The sequence below is a fragment of the Pundamilia nyererei genome, unplaced genomic scaffold (genome assembly GCF_000239375.1).
Source record: "Pundamilia nyererei isolate P.nyererei 1_Seehausen unplaced genomic scaffold, PunNye1.0 scaffold00009, whole genome shotgun sequence".
Taxonomy (NCBI): domain Eukaryota; kingdom Metazoa; phylum Chordata; class Actinopteri; order Cichliformes; family Cichlidae; genus Pundamilia; species Pundamilia nyererei.
This window is the reverse complement of record NW_005187410.1, coordinates 6059822-6079411: the sequence shown is the minus strand read 5'-3', so window position 1 is coordinate 6079411 and position 19590 is coordinate 6059822. Positions and strand designations below refer to the sequence as shown.

General features: G+C 38.5%; 1 protein-coding gene across 1 annotated transcript; it reads left to right on the top strand.

Moving 5' to 3' along the window:
* The first annotated feature begins 2332 nt into the window (after nucleotides 1–2332).
* On the top strand, nucleotides 2333–18652 carry cog3 (component of oligomeric golgi complex 3). The gene is made up of 23 exons (XM_005723564.1): nucleotides 2333–2581; nucleotides 2825–2971; nucleotides 3075–3136; nucleotides 4929–5094; nucleotides 6129–6203; nucleotides 6524–6616; nucleotides 7617–7742; nucleotides 7844–7924; nucleotides 8011–8054; nucleotides 8176–8302; nucleotides 8935–9026; nucleotides 9299–9438; nucleotides 11470–11630; nucleotides 13496–13604; nucleotides 13697–13815; nucleotides 13929–14018; nucleotides 14634–14754; nucleotides 15054–15142; nucleotides 15269–15403; nucleotides 15843–15918; nucleotides 16029–16156; nucleotides 16641–16739; nucleotides 16906–18652. The coding sequence occupies exons 1-23, from the start codon at nucleotides 2414–2416 to the stop codon at nucleotides 16933–16935; spliced, it is 2478 nt and encodes an 825-aa protein (XP_005723621.1). The 5' UTR covers nucleotides 2333–2413; the 3' UTR covers nucleotides 16936–18652.
* The last annotated feature ends 938 nt before the right edge of the window (nucleotides 18653–19590 follow it).

Here is a 19590-nt window from a genome sequence, read left to right as displayed (position 1 = left end):
CACACACACACACACACACACATATATATATACAAACGCACCATTCTTTACAATTTTGTAAAATGTGTGCCTCCTATAATATATCTGCTTTTCTACCTCATTTAATCATCAGTAACAGTACATTGTAACTTAACACAATGCACCATCATTTATTTTTGAGTTTTATTTTAACATTGGAATGCTTTTTTTTATGAAAAGATAACACAGCCATCATAAAGAAAAGTGTCAACGTTGCTTTGCAGGACTGACTTTAACCTGCATTGAGCCACAACACAATTTTTGACAAGATTTGCTCTGACATTTCGTTTTGTATTGGAGTAGCGTGGCTTGAATTCTGCAGCGTTTCCTTTCAACAAAGTACAAGAGCAAAAAAAGAAAAAAAAAAAAAGAAGATCTGAACTCTCTGTGACCTCCCCATGAGACACCCTGCAGACAAAGCCATAATAAGTGAGCACTACCTCCTCCATGTAATGTCACCAGAGCTTGATTTTGTGATGTGTTCATTTTTTGCGTGGGAAGAAATACTTGAAGCTATTTGTGAAGAGGATCTAGTCAACCAGAAGTATACTAAATGCTACACATTGCCAGTTGTCACTTCACCTCCTCAATTAAAAAATAAATCGTTAAATTAAAATTAATTATTGAAATTTGTCAGTAGATTAGCTAGCTGTAAAATAAACAGTGTTATTATAGTTCCTTCCTGTTAAATAGTAACATTTAACTTAAGGACAGTTTTTTTCTACTGATTAAAAAAAAATAGTAAAACATGCTAAGTTTATATACATCAACTTTAGTAAAGAAACGCTGTAGCATGAAAAACACAAGTAGACACATTATTGTTTTTACTTTTACTTCTGCATGAATAAATGGACGCAGACATAGAAGAGTTAACGGAGTGAAAATATCCTGGAGCCTGAATTTTTGTCTATTAAAAATGTTTCCCAGGGCTCCACCTGCTGGATTTATTTATTTTTTTCTGTGATAGATTAACGTGTTGCTGGGTGCCATTTTTTGTCCCGCCCACAAATTCCATCTGCCACGTTGATCTGTTTGTTTTGTGGTGTTTGTTTAGTAAAACCTACAATGGGCCTTCACCATAACCTGGATGATAGCTGAAATTTCTGGTTAGGCATCTAACATTTATTTATTTATTTATTTAACGATCAAAACCAGCTATGCACGAACAGTTACTTTCAAGTGGTTCTGTTATGACCAGTACATGCATACACACACTTTTCCCAGAGAAACAAAATGCAATAAAATACACAAACAGGAGTGTTCCCAAGATTTTTTGAAATGAGGTGGCACTGGGGGACCAACAATCAGCTGGCAGGGGGCATGAGAAAACAGAAAATTCTATGAGAAATAAATATCAAACCACATCACTAAAAGACAAACTGAAAATTCAGCACATTAGAAAAACTTTAGTTGTTGCCTTAATAAATGTGCATTGGATGTGGGTGACCCTTGACCATGGAACTGAAACAAAACATTAAACACTGAGTCCCAAGGTAATGGAGCTCACAAACTGCAGTCCGGGTGCAACCATTTTATGTCTATTGTTCTGCTGAGTGGTAGAATTAAAGACAGATCTCCCATTATTCCTTTGTTTTATGTTAACCTGTGCAAGGTAAAAAAGTAATGTTAGGCAGTGGACCAAGTCACTGTGAAGTACATATATGAGTCAGTTTTTTATTAGCACACCCTTATTATTCAGTTGCATATCGTTATATAGCTGTATTACGATAACTCACTGAGGAGCACAATACTGTTTTTCCTCAAAAACAGATGATGGTGTTGCAATGTTATGACAACACAGCTTTGGAGAGGTGACACAGGAGGCCCAAAACTGTAGCCACGTCCTTGAACATGAGTAGTTATAACTTCTATCCCTCCCTCCATCCATCCATCCATCCATCCCTCCATCCATCCATCCATCCATCCATCCATTTACTTTCCCTTATACAATTCAAGGATGTGGAGCTGGATGTCTGGAGCAGCTAATCCCCACCTGGCAGCAGGGGTGCATCCTGGGTAGGTTATCAGAATCCATTACGGACAGAAAACCTCAAATTCACTGTCAAATCCACATCTAAACCAGTTCAGGAGAATGTCTTTGGACTGTGGGCGGAAACTCATATGATCATATCTTCCATTGTACCATTTTGCTTAATAACTCGTTTTTTTAATACTGAAAAAATGTCATTTTGTAATTTAAAAAAATGAAGACAGAGAAGTTCTGTATATTATCCTTTTCATGCTTTTAAAATATATTTGCAAAAGTGTTTTAAGACACGGAGCGAAATTCACCATCGCAGTGGGATCACCGACCTCTTTATCAAGCCCCGCCCACACTCCCGGAACAGGAAGTACCAGCGCGTTGCTGCTGACGTTGGTGCTGTCTAATCTAACGATGGCGTCCACAGATCAGTCCCTCTTGGACTTAACAGATAAGGAAACCCGGGAAAAACTGTCGCTATGGGACCGCCGTGCCGATGCCACGGCTCCCCTCACGGAGAAACAGATGGACTCCGTCCTGGAGATCCGAGCCGCGGCCGAAAAGCTCTCTGTGCCCTCTGAGGTGAGCTGGAGCTCTGGACTCTGCTAGCTAGCTAGCAGTGCTGCTAACTTACTTTCTAAACGCAAGTGATGTCAAATAAAAGTCGAGGCTGCCACTGTATGACCTTAATTCCTCCTTTCATTACGTTACAAGTTAATTTATCTGGCATGTATGTATTTGTGCTTCACCACCTCGTCAACATGTCCAGGTAGTTAGCTTGAAATCAAGGAGCTTAGAAATAAGGAGCCTTGTTTTGTTTTGCAGCTACCCATTGAAGACTTGTGTAGCTTGTCATCTAGATCCTTGCAGTCCCCTTTCACTGCGACTGTTCCCGATTCAACAGAAGACATCCTGCTCAAAGGATTTCAGATGCTCAACATGGAAAACAATAGAATAGAAACTGCACAACAGGTGTCTGACCCAGTCAGCTTTAAGCAGTTATGCACCCAGTCAGATTTACCATACCTTAATAAGATGCATGGGTGTAATATAATTCCTCTTTTTTTTTTTGTAGTTTTTTGCCTGGTTTGCCAAGCTGCAGGCAAACATGGACCAGGACGAGAATGCAAAATACAGGTATGTAAATCTTAAACTCCTCTGTAGTGTCATGCTGTGTGTAGGGCTGGATATTGATAAGATTATATACAAGTTATAGGCTGGATCCTTTACCAGTTGTCTAATTTATTCCTAATCAGTTTTCCAAAAAGATAGGCCTTTAATAGGTCATGAATCAAGTTATGTATTAGTCTCAAGTGTACAGTACAAATAACCTCACTGAGGTTCGCATATGCTTCACTGCCATGTGTTTTTCATAAATTTTAATATTTGGTATTGCTCTGCTCCAGAACACCAGGCATTTTTTTGTTTTCAAACCAGCTCTTCATCTAAATAATCATCATTGCATGTCTAAAATCACAATTTTAGTCACCCATCATGCTTGGATTGAATTTTCCCTAATATCGGTTTTCCATCACTTTTATATCAAGATGAAATCTTTTTGCTTGCTCATCGCTGACATCACCTAAATTTGGTGGAAAAAATTAGAGATGAAAATGTAAAACGTGCATCTTCAGTGAAATTCTGGCCCCCTACCCAGCATGTTGGCCATAAGCTCAGCGTTATTCTCTGCTCTGCAAAAATTCTGGACAATGTGCACCAGTGCTTCCAAAGCTGCAGATTCATTTGGTGTCATTTTTCTTTTTGAACTTGTCACCGAGTATCCGTTCAGTTTTCTATCCAGTCATTCTCGTTGTTGACTACTTGGAAAATAATAACTTTAAAAAAAGAACATATACATGAACCAGCAAGTGAAATTTGTAAAGGTGTTGGTGAAAGTGCTTGTTGAACAGTGTATCAGATGTTTGCATTCTGAATCAGAGAAACACATCAGCTTTGATTTAAAGGCGTTATTAAACATGCATAATTCTATTTGCAAGGTCCAAGCTTTCTGTTCGGTCAGACAGTCAGATTTATGTTCACCAGTCATGTTTGAGAAGACATTTGCATGCAGCTTAATAGTTGGTGAGGGCAGCAAAAGAAGAAACGATTGAAATGAGATTTCTAACCATCGGAGATACTCCAACAGTTTTGTTTTTTAAAATCACTTTTTATAAAAGAACTCATTGGCATTTTTAAACAATGACTGGCAGACTGAACAGGAAGGTTTGACCCGGATATCCACTAACTCTGCGAAGGCCAGCAGACAATAGCCAGAGGTTTTCCAGATTGTGTGTGCGTTGACTGGGTGTTTGTTTAGAGGAGGACAAGGTCAAATTACATGTTTTTGAAAGAATAAATCAGAATCAAACATGATGCTCTGTGATGCATCCATCCTTCGTCTGCTTATTCAGTTGAGGGTCGTGGGGGGCTGGAGTCGATCCATCCTACTGTTAGAGGCAGGGTACACCGTGGATAGGTCATTAATCAGGTGTAACACACAGAGACAGAGCCATTTAAGCTCACATTCACATCTACTGTCAGTTTAGAATCACTGGCCTAACGCCATGCGGGAGGAAGCTGGAATATCCAGAGAGAACCCACGCAGACAGATGTGTGACAGTGCTAAACACTGCATCACCATTCTCTCCCACCTCTGTGCTTTATAAAATGCACCATCATACACTACTCACTCAGTTTTCAGATCTCTTAATTGCAGCAAAATTGTTTCAAGAGTAAAATGAATGAAGTAAGAAAAGGCATGCGCCGCTGTGTTAGTTTCACTCAGCCAAAAAAGTGCAACCATCAAATGTCACCTTATTGTTGCTGTTGTCAAATCTTCTAAAGCATGAAGCCAATATTTAGCTTCAGTGCACTATGCTGTCAAAGTTGAATGAAAGGAAGCAAAAGATAATGTCTGCTTTCCACTTAGGAAAACCAGAGATGATCTAAACTGCTACCAGGAACACTGTGATGTTATACTAAAAGATGTCAACACAGCTCTTGAGCACTTGGATTCCCTTCAGAAACAGTACCTGTTTGTGTCCAATAAGACTGGCGCCCTACATGAGGCCTGTGAACAGCTTCTTAAAGAACAGGTGAGATGCGCACGGGCACATCAGACTGTGAGCACTTTCCTTTATTAAAATCAGCAGATCCCTGGTAATCAGAAATTGTATGTACTTTAATGCAATATAAAGCATATATAATTATTAAATAAAGCCATTTTTGGTGTCATTTTGTAAAGATTATTTTTATTTTAAGTTAATCAATATGTGCTTGAAATACCGATTTCCTGCTTTAATTCAAGTTGTTTTACAATAAAATTGTATTAACTGTATGAATTCAAGTCAAATTTATATGAAGTCCCCAGTTTTCAACATTAATTGAACACTCACAACTGCCTGAGAAGTAATTTCATGGCAAGATGAAGCCTGTTCCCTCGTTATTTCATGACAAATGAAGAAGATAAAAAAAGCTGTTTTAAATTTGTAATTAAAAGCTTTTCAAAGGAATATGAGGATGTCAGAGAGATGATGATTCAAGGGAGGGAGATCATCGTTAGGATAAAAAACAAAACAAATGAACCTTCCAGAAAAATAACATCATCTTTGGAAGTGGTCAAATCAGCAAACTGGTGCATTCTTAAAGATAATGAATGCACTGGCCAGCTCAGCTATGCCAAAGAGCCTGAAAGACCACAGAGAACTAAGTGCGTGATGACAGAATTATTTCCATGATTAAGAAAAACTACTTCAAAATATCTAACCAAGTCAAGAACACTCTTGAGGTGGTGGATGTATCATTGTCAAGGTCTACAAAGAAGAAAATGAAATTATGGACTATACCAAACCAGGGATGGTAATAATTGTTTCGCCGTTCTCTGAGGAATAAATTAGTACATTGTTGAGTCTGCTGTTAAATGTCTTATAAATGTGTTATAAACTCGAGCTTTTTGCTTTTTGTTCTTTTTTTTTTTCCCCCACAAGTGTTGGAGATTTGTGCTCAGGCTCGTAGAGACTGGACTGTTGTTAGAAGCTGAACTGAAATTATTAAGCTTCTTATAGCATGTTTTTTATTATCTATTTTTGCTTGTTTTAACAATGGTGTTTTGTTTTCTCTCTGTTTGCAGGCAGAACTTGTTGACCTGGCAGAAAGCATACAGCAGAAACTGTCATATTTTAATGAGTTAGAAAACATAAACACGGTAGGCTGTGTCTGTTTGTTTGTTCGTTTGTTAAATGACTAAAACTATGCACTGAAATATGTTTAACTGGTTATTAGATATAGATTTTATTTTCACACTCAGTTGCTGTAATTTTAAATAAGAAATTATTCTCAATTTTTACATCTTGAAAAATAAGACGAAGTAAAATCTGTAGTTTCTTGTTTTTTTTCTAGATATAAATTTAATTTTTACTGATCTGAAATTATGAATAACACACATAGCAGTGTTTACCAAAAACATTTTTTTTAAATTATAAAAAAGTATTATTTAATTAAAATCGAATGTCTTTGCCTTTGCAGAAACTGAACTCGCCAACCTTGTCTGTAAATAGTGAAGGTTTTATACCAATGCTGTCTAAGTTGGATGACTGCATTGAATATGTTTCATCACATGTAAGTACCTTGTGCTGTCAGTTTTGCCTTTGAAGATCTCGTTTTACCTTTTTGTAGGAATATCAGGGATAGAGTAATCAGTAATCAGAAGGATGTGGCATTTTTGTTGGAAGCGAATTTCCTTTTATGTAGTGAATGCACATTTACAGCGTGTGATGGAAAAGTTCTGTAAAAAGATCCATTAAAATCAAAAACATGCCCTATATTGTGTTAAAGGTCATATTCTTTTACACCTCTAAAGCATTTTTAGTGCAGATGGTATTTTTTACAACTTTTAGTGGAAGTCTTGTTATTGTCCCTTGCACTTGTGATCTGGATCTGTACCAGCGTGTCAAAACTGCAGACATTGTTGCTGGGAGACAAATCTCATGAGTGGTTCTGATGGTGAGGGAAAATTGTTTTGGTATACCTCCAAAAAAGTGCACTGTGAGCCATCCCGCCGTGCACAATACTTTAGATTGTTTCCTCAAAATGTTCTCCGTCAGACACCTCAGGATGTTACAGTAGAACTCGGCATTGATAAAATTTATGTTGAGCAATAAGCTGCCTTCAGGCTTGGACACTCAGGAGTCATCAACTTAAAAAAATGCTTGCTCATACCCAGAGATCCAGATGTCTTGATGAGCCTCCAGATGAAATCATGTTGAAACAGGAATTTGTGCTTCCTCTCTGTGTGAGTTTGAGGTCCAAAGTGAAATTGCAGAGTGCACAGTGCATGTGGTCAGAACAGGATTTACAGTCTAGAAATAGCACCATGGACACGACCAGCAAGGTGACCTTGAGCGCGTCAAATCTTTTGATTATCATGGAGGTGCTCTCAGAACACTTTAATCACACCTCATATGCTCAGTGTACATTTACAGTGAGTAATCGGGCACCAGTGAGTAATCAGGGATGTAGACAAGGGGGTGGGGATCAGGGAAACGCAGACCAAAATGATAACCTGTGATAACTCCAGAATGAATGATGTTTAACACTTGCTTATCTCTTTTCATTCCAGCCAAGTTTCAAGGACTATCCTGTTTATTTGGCCAAATTTAAACAATGTCTCTCTAAAGCTATGCATTTCATGAAGATTCACATTGTAAACACTATGCAAAACCTCACAAGCCAGTTAACAAAAAGGGTAAGTAAGCATTCTGTTTTTCTTTAGTGCTATTGACCACTGGTACACACACTGTATGCGTTTAGTGGAGTTTAATTTTGATTTCTTTTTGACTCCCACAGGATCCAATGGGTTTAACTAATGCAGACAACGCCTTTACCCTTTACTATGTAAAGTTCAGAGCAGCTTCACCAAAAGTTCGGGTGAGTTTAACGTTCTGTTGCCTGTTATTTATGTAGATCATAATTTTCTACAGTAAAAATCAAAATTTCTTTTTTCCCCTCTTCAGTCATTGATTGAACAGATAGAGCAGCGAGCAGAGAAGATTCCAGAGTGAGTATTTCTTTAGAAAAAGGCAGCAGTGGCAGCGGTAGCATTAACCTTTTATAAATGTATATTTTGTTATAGTTAATGTGCTAAATGAAGTTTTCTATATTTATATTTATGCAAACAGATACCATCAGCTTCTTGATGAAGTTCATCAGTGTTATCTTGATCAAAGAGAGCAGCTCTTAAGTCCCTGCATTACATCCACCATTACTGACTTGACCAGCCAGAACAGCAAAGACCACTGTGCTTTGGTAAGTCTACTTAAAGGCTGGAATGGCTCTTTAGATATAGTAAGGTGACATTTGAGTTTGCTAAGAATGGACAGCTTGGGGCCCTCTGGGATATTTTCTGCACTGTGTTGAAGCACAAAGCTGTGCACATTATAAATGACCTTAACTTGAAGTTGTGAACAGCAGGGGTCCAGAGATTTCTCCTGTTTTATTCAGAAGTGGATTGCTTTGGAGACTAGGTGTTGTCAGTGTATCCCTAGTCATCCATAACAGTGCTGATTATTACGCTTTGTGTCTGAAATTTTAATAGACCCAAAAATTGGCACAATAAAAGTGAAACTTTTTTCTTTTAGTCATCTCCAATTTCATACTTCCAACAAACCCGATCCAGTTTTGAAGCCTGCAAAGGTTCAGTATTTTGACACTATCATGGCATTTGAAACACTTCTCTAATTGGCTTGATGGGGATGCTATAATTAAAGCATTTCATGCAACAGAACGTCATAACAGCCGCACCATCTGCTCAGGTTATGCATCTTGTTAATGACTGCTGTAATAGGTGGCTGTATCATTTATGTGTGTTTGCTTGTTTGAGGTGAAGCCAAAGTATTTGCAGGCAATACAGCATGTGATCATTATGTGTATTTGTACAGGTTCGCAGTGGCTGTGCCTTTATGGTTCACGTGTGTCAGGATGAACACCAGCTGTACAATGAGTTCTTCTCCAAACCTACACCTAAACTAGAGTGAGCGGTATTCACATTAGTGTTTAGTAGCTCATGCAGGAAATGTGTGTTTGTTTAAGGTGTGGCATTTTAAACAGAACAATAGGCATTTCAAGTTTTGCTTATTATGTGCAGTGTTATGACAGTTTGTATTGTAGTTTAAGGGCTTTTTTTGCATATTTAAATATCGAAATGCCATTACTTAAGTCTTTGATTCTGCCGATGGAAGCTTAGACAGAAAGTATCGCATATGTTTCTTACAATGCATTGAAACAGTTTTTAATATCTGACAGTGAGCTGCTGGAGAAGCTGTGTTTGTCCCTGTATGATGTCCTCCGGCCTCTGATAATTCACATCATCCACCTGGAAACCCTGTCTGAGCTCTGTAGCATCCTCAAGAATGAGATGTTGGAAGATCATGTTCAAAATAATGGTATGTTGGAACTTGGTTCCTTTTTCTTCTTTCTGTAGGCGATTATTTGACTTGCACAGTCATGAAGAGAAGTTAAAAAATAAATTCTGCCAGCTCATCAATATTTCTGACAGTCTTCTTCAGTGCCACATCTCATATCACAACATGTCAGCTGAGTTATTGTCAGGACTCTTTTTCAGCCACTGTTCTGTGTTGTTGATTGATAGACTTGTATCTTGTGGATCGATGTTTTTGTTGCATCACCCAATGTTTCTTAAGCTAGAGTTCTTGTACTGCTTGGCTGAAATTCTCCCATAAAATTTAAAATTTCTTTCAAATAATTGCAAAGCCTCTTGGCTCCTGCTCAATCACACTCCACAGTTGGGATGAGGTTTTGATATTGGTGTGGAGTGCCTTTTTTCTTTTCTAACACAGCAGAAATGTTGTGCAGTACCGAGGCAAACTTGAGACATGTTTCTTTTTTTAAAAACTCTTGAGAGCAGTGGTATTTTTTTTTTGTAGTGTTCTTTCATTACCGTCATTTTCATTTACTGCTTTTCTTCTTGTGGACATGTGATCAGAGACAAAGCGAGCTGTGAGTGAGGGTCCTTGGGTCCTTTTTCACATTGTGCTTTTGGCTTGATTTTTGCCAGACACCCACTCCTAGGTAGAGTAGCAACAGACCTGATTTTCTTCATTTTGTGGTGAGTTTGATAAACTCCCAGGTCTGCAAAATTCTGGGATAATTCTGGCTGGATTTGTAGAGTTGATTGATATTGTTTAGTTTCCTGACACCGACCCAGCTTTTAAACATAGTCAGCAAGTTTTCAATAGGGTTGAATTCAGGGCTTTTGGAAGGCCAATCCAGAAGCTCAAGTCTAGGCTGCTATATCCATTCTGAACCCAGTTTTGATGTGTGTTTGGGATCATTGTCCTGTTGGAACACCCAACTTTGTCCAAGCTTCAGTCATCTAGCTTTTGATTTGAGGTGTGAAGTTGAAGTTTGAAACTTTCCAACTTGTATAAATCTATAATTCACTTTCTTAGATCGTCACTGGGTTTCACTGGACCTTTCCATTTTGTTTCGGGGTTTTTTTGTTATATCTGTCAGCCCAGTGAGAAGTGTCAAATTAATCCTTTTTATAGTGTTAAAAAGAAACTGACAGTTGTAGTCAGTCATGATCCCAAATAAGAAATTAATATCACTTGGCCTTAATAAGTTAAAATACATTGTAGAACCTTCAGTACTACCTATTAAAATACACTTATGTTTAGTTTTGAACCTGTGTGAATGACAGAAAATCCAAATAAAGGTGTTTGCTGTAAAATCACTCCACCCCACCTCCACCACACTTCAAAGAAATCAATAAAAGCCCCAAATAAATTACCATGAGAGTAATGCCCATGGTGAGAGTATGGAAACATCTGACCACAACTCTACATCCACAACTCTACAACTTACTATATTAGTATTTTAAACTTTTTTAATATTTGAAATATTAAAAACTATTTGACGTTTTAATATGAGCGTCTGCATCATTCCAGCTGCATACTGTGTATCTATCGTACAGACAATAATTAAAAGTATTAAAGATCCCCTTTAATGAAAATCCACATTGTTAAAAACGGTAAATTATTTTAAAATTACCAATTAGGTGCATTTATTAAATGAGATGTATTGTTCCCCACAGAGCTGGATTGTATTTGTTGCGCTATCGAGGCACTGCACATGGATGTGTAGGCGAACGGAGGCACAGCACACTTTCTCGAATGGATTAATGAATCATAGCAAATACATTTCAGAGCAATAATCAGCTATCGCTCCAATAAGTTTATCATCCCATGGAGGAGCTGCAAGAGAAGATAGGATTTATTTGAAGCTTATAGGGCAAAGAACAACTGATTTTCTCTTTGTGCGAGACCAACACATTTTAAATCTTTTTACATAATATTCAGGTTATAGTTCAGACCCTAAAGGGACTTGTATTTGTTGAATCTTTTCACAGCAAAGTAGTGGTTGAACTGTAAACTGACCTGCGTGCTTTCATGCAGCTGCTCAGCTGGGGGCCTTTGATGCCGTTGTGAAGCAGATGCTGGAGGACGTTCAGGAGAGGCTGGTCTATAGGACTCACATTTATATCCAGACCGATATCATGGGCTACAAACCAGCTCTAGGGGATCTGGCTTACCCTGAAAAACTGGAGATGATGGAGGTAAGGTTTTTATATGTTCCTTTTTAAGATCTCTGTTATGTAGTTTTGCAGGCAAGCTTTAAGGGATAATTTGGTTTGGTTCTTATTCAAAGGCAGTGGTCCAATCCAAATATGTGTCCTAAGACCTAAACAGTTCACCTAGTATGTGATTGAGTGTTAAAAGATGCAATTGCTCAAAATATTACGAGTAGGAGTAAATAAGACTTTTGACATGTCTTATTACTTTTGTAGTGACCAAACATGTTATATACTGTTGTTGGTTTGGGACTTCATACTTTTTTTGTCTTAAGAGTAAAGATACTTGAGAAATAACAATAACTTGAGGTTAAATTGGTTCCTTTGTGTTTGTATAACTTTGTCTAAATCTTTTGGAGCTCACCTAGTTGGTGCTTTGATGTCTGGGTAACATCTTGCTGAGTGGGGACTTTTTTTTTTTTTTAAACACAGTGCTAACCTTTGGCATAAAGCTAAATGTATCTCTCCCTATAATTTATGATATTTTTGCCACTTAATTTTCCATTAAAGGTCTATTTGGTGGAACTGAAGTCATTATTAGTCATTAACCATCTGTGCCCTCCTCAAAACCACCAGTCAGAAACAGTCATTTCACCTTGCAGAACATAGGAGTTTAAAACATCACAGCTGAGGCAGCTGTTTTAGCTGCTGATTGGAAAGGCCTGTCTAACAAAAAGAGGTGTAGAGGTGAAAGTATTCCTGAATACGGCATGCACTTTAACTGATACAATTTTTGGGTTAGCTGGCTGAAGCACATTTTGCTGCTGATGTCTTTCACAGCAGTAAAGTGCTTTTGCTTCCTTTTTTTTGTAGGGAATACGCTGTGAATGAGTTCCTCATACAATGTCCTTTCAAAGAACCAGAACTGTCATTTTAACTTATAAATTCTGTTATGTGCTGTGGTGTCATAGTATATACTTGTCCCTCTACATATGCTTTTTTTAAATAAATAAATACTGCTGTAATACTTTCAGCTTCTATGCAGTTAGCTGCTATGCAACCTCGATGTAATTAGTGCTGCAAAAATAGTATTTTCATATACTGTGTATGTATTTTATTTATTTCTTTTTTTATTGTTGATACACTAGTTTAAATTATATGTCAGTAGAAAGGAAAAGTGGTGATCACAAGCTCCCACGTAAGTGTTTTTTCATACGCACCATTAGCACTGTCTGCAGGTCCATGAAAATATATTTTAAGTGTGAATTTAAGCCTTAGAAAACGTAAGTTTCATGAATGTCTGAACGTGTTGTTAAATATGCCTTTGAATTGTTACTAATGTCTTAAAATCTTCTAATGTCTTGCATACATACACTTTCTCAAACTCACACATTCTCTGATATTTCCTCTGATATTTATGAGTCTTTTTGTCTCACTTCTTTGACTTTTTAAGTTTTATTTTATGTTAAACTTTCAAAGACCCATAGATTTCTTCTGTAGAAGAGACATCTAACGCTTTCTGTCTGCAGCTTCATAATAAGTTTGAATGTTTTAAACTGAATTATGCAAATTTATTACTGTGGAATTTCTTTGGTCTTGTGAATACTCAAATGCCGTTAGATATGCCTTTGAGTCCTAACTTTTATTTAATGACTTTTAAATGTTTTGCACCTACACTTTTTTTCCCCATTAACATCAGGTCACCCTGATGTTCTTAGTATTTCTTAGATGTTTATCTGACTTCCTGTTTGTATACAAACTTGTTTTGCAAGTAAAATTTTATATTCATTTAGCCTTTTTGAAACCCGTGGGCCTCCCGTTGAAGCAAAAGTGGAAGAACATGACTTTCCAGAATCTTAAAATGTTCCTGCCTACCAACTCTCGCGTTTTACTTTCCCTGTCTTCAATAGAAAATTGCTCAGAGCTTGAAGGAAGAGCAGATGAAGCAGATGTCACAGGAGTCCGTTTTTTCTGATGTACAGCTTGACGATTCTAGTGGAAGAAGAAACAGCAGCGCTGGTCTGTGTTTCCAGATTGTGACACTAGCTTCCTGACAGTGTTTGGTGTTGCTGTCGTTTATTGCCCAATGGCTTCTCCTCTTTTGAATATAGGCAAAGTAGAAGCATCTCGCCTCCAGACATCCGTCTCTCCTGCAGATCTGCATGGCATGTGGTACCCTACCGTCAGACGAACACTGGTTTGTCTGTCCAAGCTCTACAGATGTATTGATGTGAGTTCTTTGTGTTATTAGTTGTTGTTTTTTGTATGGAAACGTGTACAGCGTTTATTTTAACGCTTTTAAATTTCTTATTCGTGCATTTCCAACTCTTGGTCTTTTTCCAGAAAGCAGTCTTCCAGGGTTTATCTCAAGAAGCCTTATCTGCCTGCATCCAGTCCCTGCTTAAAGCTTCTGATATCATCCTTAAAAACAAGGTTGGCATGCAGCGTAGAGTATGCCTTTGTATTTCTTCTGAGCTTTTAAAATTGCATTTTTATTAAAAAAAATAGTCTGGAAAGTGCCTTTCTTTTTACGTAGTAAATAAGATGTGGTCCCCGCTAATGAAAAATTCCTTCAGGCTACAAGATCCTTAACTAAAGCAGCTGGGATGTCATTTAAAGTTTATTTTAATCGGTACTTTATTATGCTCCACAGAGTGTTCAGCAGACCATCCCTTATTTATGGGCTTCTCTCACCTTCAAATTTGCTGTCAATATCTGTGCTAACTGGCCCATTTCAACCTAACGCTTTAAATTAAAGCAGCAGCATCAGTCTCAGAGGACACATTCCCACCCCTTGTTGATGTCTTTTTTCCAATGTTTTAGTTGCTAGTTGAGCAATAAATGATTTCAGATGCCTTTTTCCCCCCCTCACAGTAATATGTCTCTTTCTGGCTATGGTTAATCAGCAGTTATTAATTAGGCATATTCCCTTATCGTCACTGAGCCCATGCTTTTTATGTTCTCTGTAGTTTGGATAGTCATCAGATGTCCTTTTGTTCTTGGCTGCCTGCAGTGTGGATTTTACCGTGTGCCTTTTACGTTCTGTAGACACAAATAGATGGGCAACTTTTCCTGATCAAGCACCTGCTGATAATGCGTGAACAGATTGCCCCATTTCACACCGATTTTGCCATCAAGGAAATCTCACTGGACCTGAAAAAAACGCGAGGTAAGATAATTAAAGGTGGAGGGAACATTGACGTTCAGCTCCATAAAGCCACTCATTACATTTTCATGCTCATTAAGCAACTTGTGCCTATCACATGCACCGGTGGCAACAATTAATGTGGAAATTGTAATCCAACACTATAATGTACATTAACCAGTGGCACACAGGGCAGATTTGCTCCCCCATCACCCTCCTCATAGTCAGTAAAGTATTACATGTGGCCACTAGAGGGCAATCTAATTCTGCACCAGCACAGATTTAGCGTCTCTTCTGTTTTTTCTTCTTTTTTTTTGGTTAAGATGCTGCCTTCAAAATCCTGAACCCTAAGGCTGTTCCCAAATTCTTCCGACTTAACAGTCACAACGCCATACTTGAATTCCTGTTGGAGGTAGTGTTTTTTTTTTCTTCACCTTTTTTGACTAAATATACCATACACTTTATGTACTTTGATAGCACCCTGCCTGAGGGAAATGCCACTTGATAGTCCTAAAGCCTTTTTCTCTGTGGCCCCCAGGGAACACCAGAGATAAAGGAGCACTACATTGACTCTAAGAAGGATGTGGACCGACACCTGAAGTTCAGCTGTGAGCAGTTTATTCAGCAGCAGACTCAGATCTTTGTGGGGAACCTTGAGGAGTTTCTCACCAAGGTAACTGTTAGAGCGAAGGCAGAGTTAGCCTCAGGCAGTGAAGGCTCATCCTGACCTTCATTTTTTTCAGCTTTTACCTTTTACAAACATCATTTGCTTATTCAGTGATCACTGAAGGTCTCGGTACTTAACTGACAAGCGAAGATAAAATGACAGTTTGGTTTTTTTTCTTCATCGAGAAAATCTAATTCAGCGTGTGTATATATGTGTTCTCGTGCTTTGTGTTCTTTCACTGCAATAATTCTACCAGGTAACACACTGCCTATGCCTTCTTTCTACCTACCAGACTCTGTTTTGTGCTATTATTTATGTAAATACCGCTGTGATTGAATTAGTTTAAATGGCAGCAGACCCTCTTGTGCTTGTTTTCTTACCATAAATGACACAATTTAAGCCTTTTCAAATTTTCATGTTTTGCCTTGGCTGCGTCTGCTTTCAGGTTGCAGCTCTTAAAACTATGGCCATCCAAGGTGGTCCCACGTACAGTATGTCTCAGCAACCTTGGGCACAGCCAGGTAAGATTTGTCTCAGGAAATGCCATAAGCATCGTACTGTAATTCATCAAAACCTGTATAGTAAATGCTAGAGGGCATGTCAGTGTTTTTTTTTCTTTCTCTCTTTTCAGCAAAGATCAACGATATAGTGATGGCTACCTACCGCGTGATGAAGAGCAAGCTGCCAAGCACTTTACAGAGCATGTCCTTGTACTTGGCCAATAGAGACACAGAGTTCATCCTTTTCAAGCCTGTCCGGGTGGGTGGCAGCAAACCAAGGATATAGCATGTTACTACATGAGTCACTTTCTTTTTAAGCCATTGTTAAAGCTCGAGGAATCCAAGAATCCTTTAAGACTGTCTTTACAAAGCAGGGATATTATGCTCCCCAAGGTCCAATCAGCAGTTTTTAATAATATAAATAACACTGTATTTGCATGTATCATTTTTCGAGAGCTATAGAAAACGGTCACGTTTGAAATCTACTTTTGGAATGACTCTTGTTTAAATTTTGGCTTTTAGATTGTGCCTTTAGCTGTAAATTGTTAGTGAGATTGAACTCTAATAGAGAAATCTTTGTGCTGCCTGTGTACTATTCGTCAAGGTGCCAGGTGAGGCTGAATGAGAGAGAAACAAAATTCAGCGGTTGACATGGAAACAAGATAGCGAGGGGACATAGGCCAGATGGAAATGCGGTTTTAATTTCCTTCCAGCACTCAGTAATAGGATGGCTTTTTCCACAGAATAACATCCAGCAGGTATTCCAAAGACTGCACGCTTTGCTTCAGGAGGAATACAGTGGAGAAGACCTTCAAATCATTGCATGTCCATCTATGGAGCAGGTACAGCACTGTGGGATTAGCACTGCCTAAAGGCATCTGACTTAGTTTTAATAACACTGCTGCAGCATCCAAAACTGCTGAAAGCAACTTGAGTGAAGAAACATTAAATAAGGTATATCAGCTAAGGCACGGTGAGCACTCATCATTTTTCACGGCTCTCTTTCAGATTAACCTGCTGCTGTCTGTGAATAAGTAATGTGGGGTGTAAGGATTCTGATTTAACTGCCTCTGGATAGTGATGGGCTGCTCCAGCGCCGGCCATGACCAGGAGCTTTGAGGTTGAGTGGGCGAGATGACCAGATGACTGCACCTGAGCTGCACGCTGGACCAGGAGAACTGAACCAACAGCAAAAAAAAAAAAAAAATCAGCACAGGGCCAAAGAATTTCCTATAGAAACTCAAGTAGCTACAAGTATGAAGGGGGTTCAGGTGAAGTCTACACACAAACTGGGAAGTGGAGATTATCCTGTGGGTTACTGAGTTGATCATTTTGTTTGACTAAAATTAAATGTGGTGTTGGGGGTTTTAAGGTTGCTTTGTTGTAGAACAAATCCACTTTGAAAAGGGCGGATTTGTGATTACAGTTGCATCTCTCTGTACACCAAATCGAATTTGCACACTCTGTGATGGTGGGGTGCAGGCAGCGGCGCTTCAGGTGCACGAATGGAGCCACTAAGCAGTCGCTCATCAGCGCAGGTAGCTAACAGCCAGTAAAAGGGGCTCACATTCAGAGCTCCCTTGAGTGGTTTGGAAGGGTAAGAGAAAATGCTGCAAAATGTTTTATTCATCTATTTTAAACTGTAAGAGTCTTTGTAACACAGTTAACAGAAATATGATGACCTGTAGTACGTGTGTCTCAGATCCAACAAAGTTTTCCCCTCTAATCAACGCAAAATCCAAGCAGCTGTTTTTTCACCTCCTTACAAATTGTTTTCTTATTTCTATTGCAAGTGTGTAAAGACAATGGAATGTTATGTTTTATACTTTTTCCTTTTATAACTAAGTTTATTAAAACAAATATACTTCTACTCTATCACAATAATAGACTGTTGGGAGCTGTGCCCTGCACATGACTTGTGGGTATGTTTCCTGCAAGGTAACAAAAGTAACAGGACATTATACATGTAACTTTTGCGTAGCTCTGTCCGATGTAAAATGATGTGTACAGTTATTATATTTAAGGACATTCTGATTTAAAAAAAAAAAAAAAAGTTGATGATCTTCGGCTCGTTTTATAAAGCTCTTTGTCACTGAATTCAAATTCGGAGCACACTGCAGCTTTAGTCACTTCAAACAAATGAGAAACTGCCATTCAAGGACATCATCGGCTTTAGGGGGTCTTCTTGGCAGACCGTTGCTGTTTCACTGGCAGCTGCCGTCTTTCCATCTGAGAGATGAAGCTTTGCTGGGGCTTGACCTTCTGTGGACTGACAGGCTTTTGATAGGTGATGAGGGACTGGATGTTCTGGAGCAGGACATTGATCTCTGCACTCTTCTGCTGCAGATACCTCTGAAGCATGTCAGGCTCTGGCAGCATTAGACCTTTGCCTTGATTCAGCTGCGACAGCAAGGCAGTAGAAAGGAGAATCAATGCTTTGGTCTAAAATTAGGTTTGCTCTTCGTATCTTGTATTCCTGCAATTCCTAAAAAACTATAATAATAACACAAGCCACACTAACTTACTTTCAGTTTTGTCCAAACTTTACACTGACTTTATCAGTGTTTTGGATTGAATGCAGTTGTGTTGGGCAGAAGTGCTGTCACTGTGAAACACTACATGATGCTTATTGTCAAGACAGCTCCGGTGTTTTGCTTTTGTTTTGTTTTCCTTAAAATGTTTTGAGTTACTACAGTACGTGCCTCCACATGAAGTCAGATTTACCCTTATAAAGAGAAGCAGCGGCTGAACAATAAACCCCTCAGGGGTCTTACTGTCTCTTCCAGATCGTTTGTCATTTCCTTCTGCTGCCAAGTTTGTCAATAATTGAACAGTGAAACTTGAAATTCTTCAACAGAAACATGCTGAGAACAAAACAGAATTTAATTATAAAGTAAAATGCTCATTTTATACCAATTACATTTCCACTATGAAGAAAAATATTAAAGAACCAATTATAGCCATCTCCGTGGTAACCAGTAACCTGTCCTAAGTTGCTTCAGTGTGAAGCTGCTAATTTTTGTCTTTAGAGGATCACACATAGAAGACCATTCAGCTGTCAGAATAGCTGATTTTATATGTATTTATATAGTTAAGGCTGGTAATCAAAATGATGTGCGATTGTTTGGTGAATCTCTGATCTTCAATTAGATATACACTAAAGACTCGCATGAATTTTCTATCTGAAAAAAAATAAAAATGTTTCGTAAGTGGTGCCACCCCTGATGAGCCAAATTTATTCATCAAAGAAAAACAAAATTAAAGGAACACACAGAAAACACATCAGATCTTAATGGGGAGAAAAAACAATATTGACTGGGTAATGTGTTAGGAACAAAAGGATGCCACATCATCTGATGGGAATGAAAATGATCAATCTACAGAGAGCAGAAATCAAACACACCCAAAAAATTCAAAGTGAAAAAACGATGTAGTAGTCTACTCCATGTTACAAAATGGAACTCAGTAGTTTGTATGGCCCCACATTCATTGTATGTGTATTGTGTGCATGCCTGACAGCGTCGGGACGTGCTCCTAAAGAGAAAACAGATGGTGTCTTGGGGGATCTCCTCCCAGGTCTGGACCAGGGGACCATTGAGCTCCTGGAGAGTCATTCCAGCTGCTGGATGGTAAAACATAATGTCACAGAGGTGCTTTGTGTTCTTTAGATTTTGCAAGCATGGATGCCAGTCA